The sequence below is a fragment of the Quercus suber genome, unplaced genomic scaffold (genome assembly GCF_002906115.3).
Source record: "Quercus suber isolate HL8 unplaced genomic scaffold, Cork oak 2.0 scaffold_1022, whole genome shotgun sequence".
NCBI classification, from domain to species: domain Eukaryota; kingdom Viridiplantae; phylum Streptophyta; class Magnoliopsida; order Fagales; family Fagaceae; genus Quercus; species Quercus suber.
In genome coordinates, this window is record NW_027070433.1 from 4685 (window position 1) to 9022 (window position 4338).

General features: G+C 36.9%; 1 protein-coding gene across 1 annotated transcript; it reads right to left on the reverse strand.

Moving 5' to 3' along the window:
* Positions 1–3316: 3316 nt before the first annotated feature.
* On the reverse strand, positions 3317–4338 carry LOC112035678 (uncharacterized; the record flags this gene model as incomplete). The annotated part of the gene is given in 1 exon segment (XM_024068508.2): positions 3317–4338. A coding segment is annotated over 1 exon segment (935 nt), but the record flags the coding sequence as incomplete, so codon positions are not given.

The window sequence follows — 4338 nt, forward strand, 5'->3', positions numbered from 1 at the left end:
TAAAATTAGTGCATTACCCTTTCAGATCCTGCAATTCGATAGATAAGGTACATGAGAGAGACACAAAAGCTTTAAAATTTCAGCCAAATCCAAGTCTCAAGGACCTTGACATTTAATTATAAAATCTGTGAAGCTGTCTACCATTGCATGAGGAAATTCCAATTCAATGAATTCATACTAAATGTGATAGCAAAGAAAAATTATAATTACCATGAGGGACAGATGCAGAAGTTGCTGAATAATCACACACGAGAAGCAATACTGCCACCATTGCTGCCATCAACTTTGCTGGAAAACTGCACATGATGGAAGGCTAAAAACAATAACTTCTTGAAGCCAGTCAGTTCACCTTTGTTGTGAAAAATTAATACTCTAGACAGTGATGTGTGTTTGGTATAACTTATTTTGGTGAAATGAGAATAAGCTGAGTTTAACTAAGTTGTACCTAAAAAAATGTACAACTTTAAAAATCCGTACTTCAAGGGAAAAAAAAAAAAAAAAACTGGCCTAATTTATACTGTTACCACTTAGCAACCTGCTTTCACTATGAGAATCTGAAACCAAAGTAGGGTAGGCACCAAAACTCTTGCAACTAAGACAAAAAAGAGTCGGCGTAGGAGAAGGTAGGCAACCTAACACTTTGAAACTAAAATGCAAAAAAAGTCGGTGCATCAATAGTATAGCCACCTTAACACTCCATTTAGGATCAATGGAATGTTGGACCTAGACATGGCAAAATGGGTTAGAATTTTTTGACCTGATTTGTTTGACCCGCAACCCGATTGACCCGTTTAAAAATGACATGTTTTGACCAACGACCCGATTAACCCAACCCAAACCTGACCCGACCCACACGTTTTGCCACGTCTACCAACGTTAAGTAGATTGAGATTGAGATGTAATTCTTATAAAATATTTACTTATTCTTCTTCACTTAATATGTTATATACTCCATTATAATTTGTCATTCTTTACTTGCCACCTTCATTTTCTCTTCCTACTTTAAACAGATCGAATATTATACCAAGATTAGCTTCTACAAAACTAGAACAAGAGTTGCACCAAATTGGGTTACCAAGTGTTTAGTGGTAATTGGTAAGTGATAACGGTATCACCAGTGAAAATCTAATCACAATTAAGGAACTCAGAAACAATTGACAAATTGCATCAATTTAAAAAAAAAAAAAATTGTTTGAAAAATATGGGTCAACTCAACCTGTCTCGCGACCCGATTGACTTACAACCTGATTGACACATTTAAAAATTACCCGTGACCTGTTTTGACCCGCGATCCGATTGACCCAACCCTACCCAACTCACCCGTTTTGCCATGTCTAGTTGGACCCTACTGTTCCTCAATTTGGAAGATGAAATGGTGATGGAATATAATGCTCCCTCATATTAGTATTACCTATATGTTCCCATACACATCCATGAGAATGGAAATCACTTTCTTACCCCTATTTAGTATTGATTAGTAAATAACATCCGATTAATTAATACAAAATTTGGCATTTATGTTAATTTAACATGAATGGCTAACATAAAAGATATTGTGTAATCCAACTGCATGATTTTCAAAACATTAATCCTATAAAACGTTATTTAATGGTGGACGTTGACAAAGAGTAACACCAAATATGCCTATATGCTGACCCTCAGTGAAAGGGTAGAAACCTAAATAGTAAAATTACATATTTCTTATTTTTTATATTTCTTAAATAATAAAATCCCAAATATATTGGAAGGGGAACATCTCAATCCTTTCGAATCTATTCCAATCCCTCTTAATATATGCATCCTTTGCTTTTAAACATACTGTAAATGCTTACCATGACCTCTTCATCTATTCATAATAATATTGGATGGAAATAAAACATTAAAAGGTACAATCTATACAGCTGGTGCTCATATACTGAAGTCAAAAACTATTCCTTGGCAACTCAAGAATTTTTTTTCTCTTACAATATGACCAAGAACCAAGTGTGGAATTTTATGCAATCAAATCATCAGGCAAAGATGAGGAACCAGCATTCTTTTTAATTTAAATTTACACTTGGTGCTTAATACACTAGTGCATAATTACTGAAAAAACTCCACATAGTCAATCTAAGTACTTAGTTTTCAAGTACATCTCCACAATCAAGCTGCCTGTGTAAACAACAGATTCAAAGACAAGCAAGAGGCATACACTATATGCGAGCAGCCAATCAATGAATCAAATACAAGTTTCCCCAATTCATCCCCAAAAAAAAAAAAAAAAACACTGAAGAAGAAGAAGACCAGTTTTCCTCTGAATTTGGTTCCAGATGTCATTAAGTTTTCTGGAACCCCTTTGAAGTCAAACAAAGCAATCAAACCTGGGGACCTCCCAACTGAGCCGAAGCTTAAGCTATGAAAATGAATGATATTTTAGAGGGGGAGAGAAGTGTAATAAATGGAAATATTGAGGGAATAAAGGTTCACATGGGAAGGAAACTGCAGTTATCCAGTATAAGTTGATTGGACTACTATGTTGAAGGGCCTAAGTTGGATGCAACTAGCCAAGATAGAGACGCAAGCACAAAATAGCCCCCACAAAGACATGTTCCAGTGAATCTAGTCTGTAATATGACAAATGGTGAATAACAAGGAATGTTCAAATAATGACCATTCCTTGTCATAAATCCATTGCATATGTCGTACAAAACCATCTTCACCTTACAATTTTTCTACCAAGACTCAAGAGACTATTTAATAACATCACACACTTGGATACCAGATTGAAAGGCTTTTGTTCATACACTTAAAAAAGCACCTGAACTTTCAATGAGAAAGATATAACCTGAGATGTTTACATTTCACTTAAGGATGTAAATTTGGAATTTGAAACCAACTTTGCTATAACCACCAAAACAATATTAGTTCAATAGATATGTAGTCACCTCCCAAATGCTGCAATAAGATTTTTTAGACTCAAGTGTTATGCCTCCTTAAAGTCAACATTTAAAAACAAAAACAAAAGGAGAAAGAGAGAAAGAAAAGGCTTGATCTGAATAAATCTGAAAGCTCTAGCAGGCAATTCAGATTTGTTAAAACTGAATTTTAGCATCTTGCATCCCAAAATCCTTAGTCTACTGCGCATAATTGCTATTACAGCCCAATATAATCCCAATGTTTCATACCTCAACTACATGATTAACCTTAATTTCCCTATATTTTCCATTTTCCTATTGACACTTCATCAAAGCAGCTTGCAGTAATTTCTCAGTAAAACAAACTGAACAAGGAAGGTCCATAACTAAGTGCTGGTTTCAAACAGGCATCAACACAAACATAACAAGCGCAAAAAAATTTCATTAACAAAGCCTTCAATAAACAATTCCACAAGTTTGTCTACATAGACAAACACGAACATACCATATTAAACACAAAATTGAGTCCACATATCAACATAACACCTCAATGAACCAGGAAGAGCCTTCTTCCACGCCTCAAGATCCGGCAAATCACCAGTAAGAGCAATCGAGCTATCCTCCTTCCGATTCCCAAGACTCAAAACAAATAAATTTTCGCCAAAAACCCGTCTCATCGCCTTCAAAGATTCCTCCATAACTACCTTCCCATCTCTCCTTTTATCCTCAGCCTCCACACAACTACCCCCAACGTTAACCATCACTCTCCCACCTTTCCTCAAACACTTCTTGAGCACTTCCCAAGTATTTGGATCCTGAAGCTCAGGTATCAAACTACCTTGACTAAACAAATCAACAAAGATCCCCGAAAACCCGTCTCGAACACTAGCTTTCAAAGCATTTCCAATGTAAATAAAAAGCCTATCTGGGTATTGTTTCTCAAGCCTCTCAAGGCCAAAATACTCTCTCCCAACTGCAATCACAGATGGGTCAAGCTCCCAACCATGAATAACCAATTCCGGGTACAACTCAAGGCATAAACGGGCTGCAGAACCCGCTCCAAACCCGAGAATTGCGACGGGTCCTGGTGGTAGTATAGGAGGTAAGGTGGCAAAGACATCAAAGTAAGTGTTTGTGAAAGATTTGAATAGGAAAGAGATGCTGTGAATGTTTCCAGGAGTGTCTAGAAGGAGCAACCTTGAACCAGCAAAAGGGTGGTCGGCTTTTCTGGAAACTTGGAGGACACGAATGTAGTTGTGCCTGGACTTGAATTTTACGAGGATTTTGACGTCTTCAATGGGAATGCCATTGTCTTGGGTTTTGGTGGAAGAAGAAGAAGAGTGGGTTGGTTTGTGTGAGAGAGCTGTTGTGAGGAACGGGTTTTTTGGAGGGGTTGAGATTTGAATTGGGTAGGGGATTAACGGTTGGATTTGGAAATGGTGTG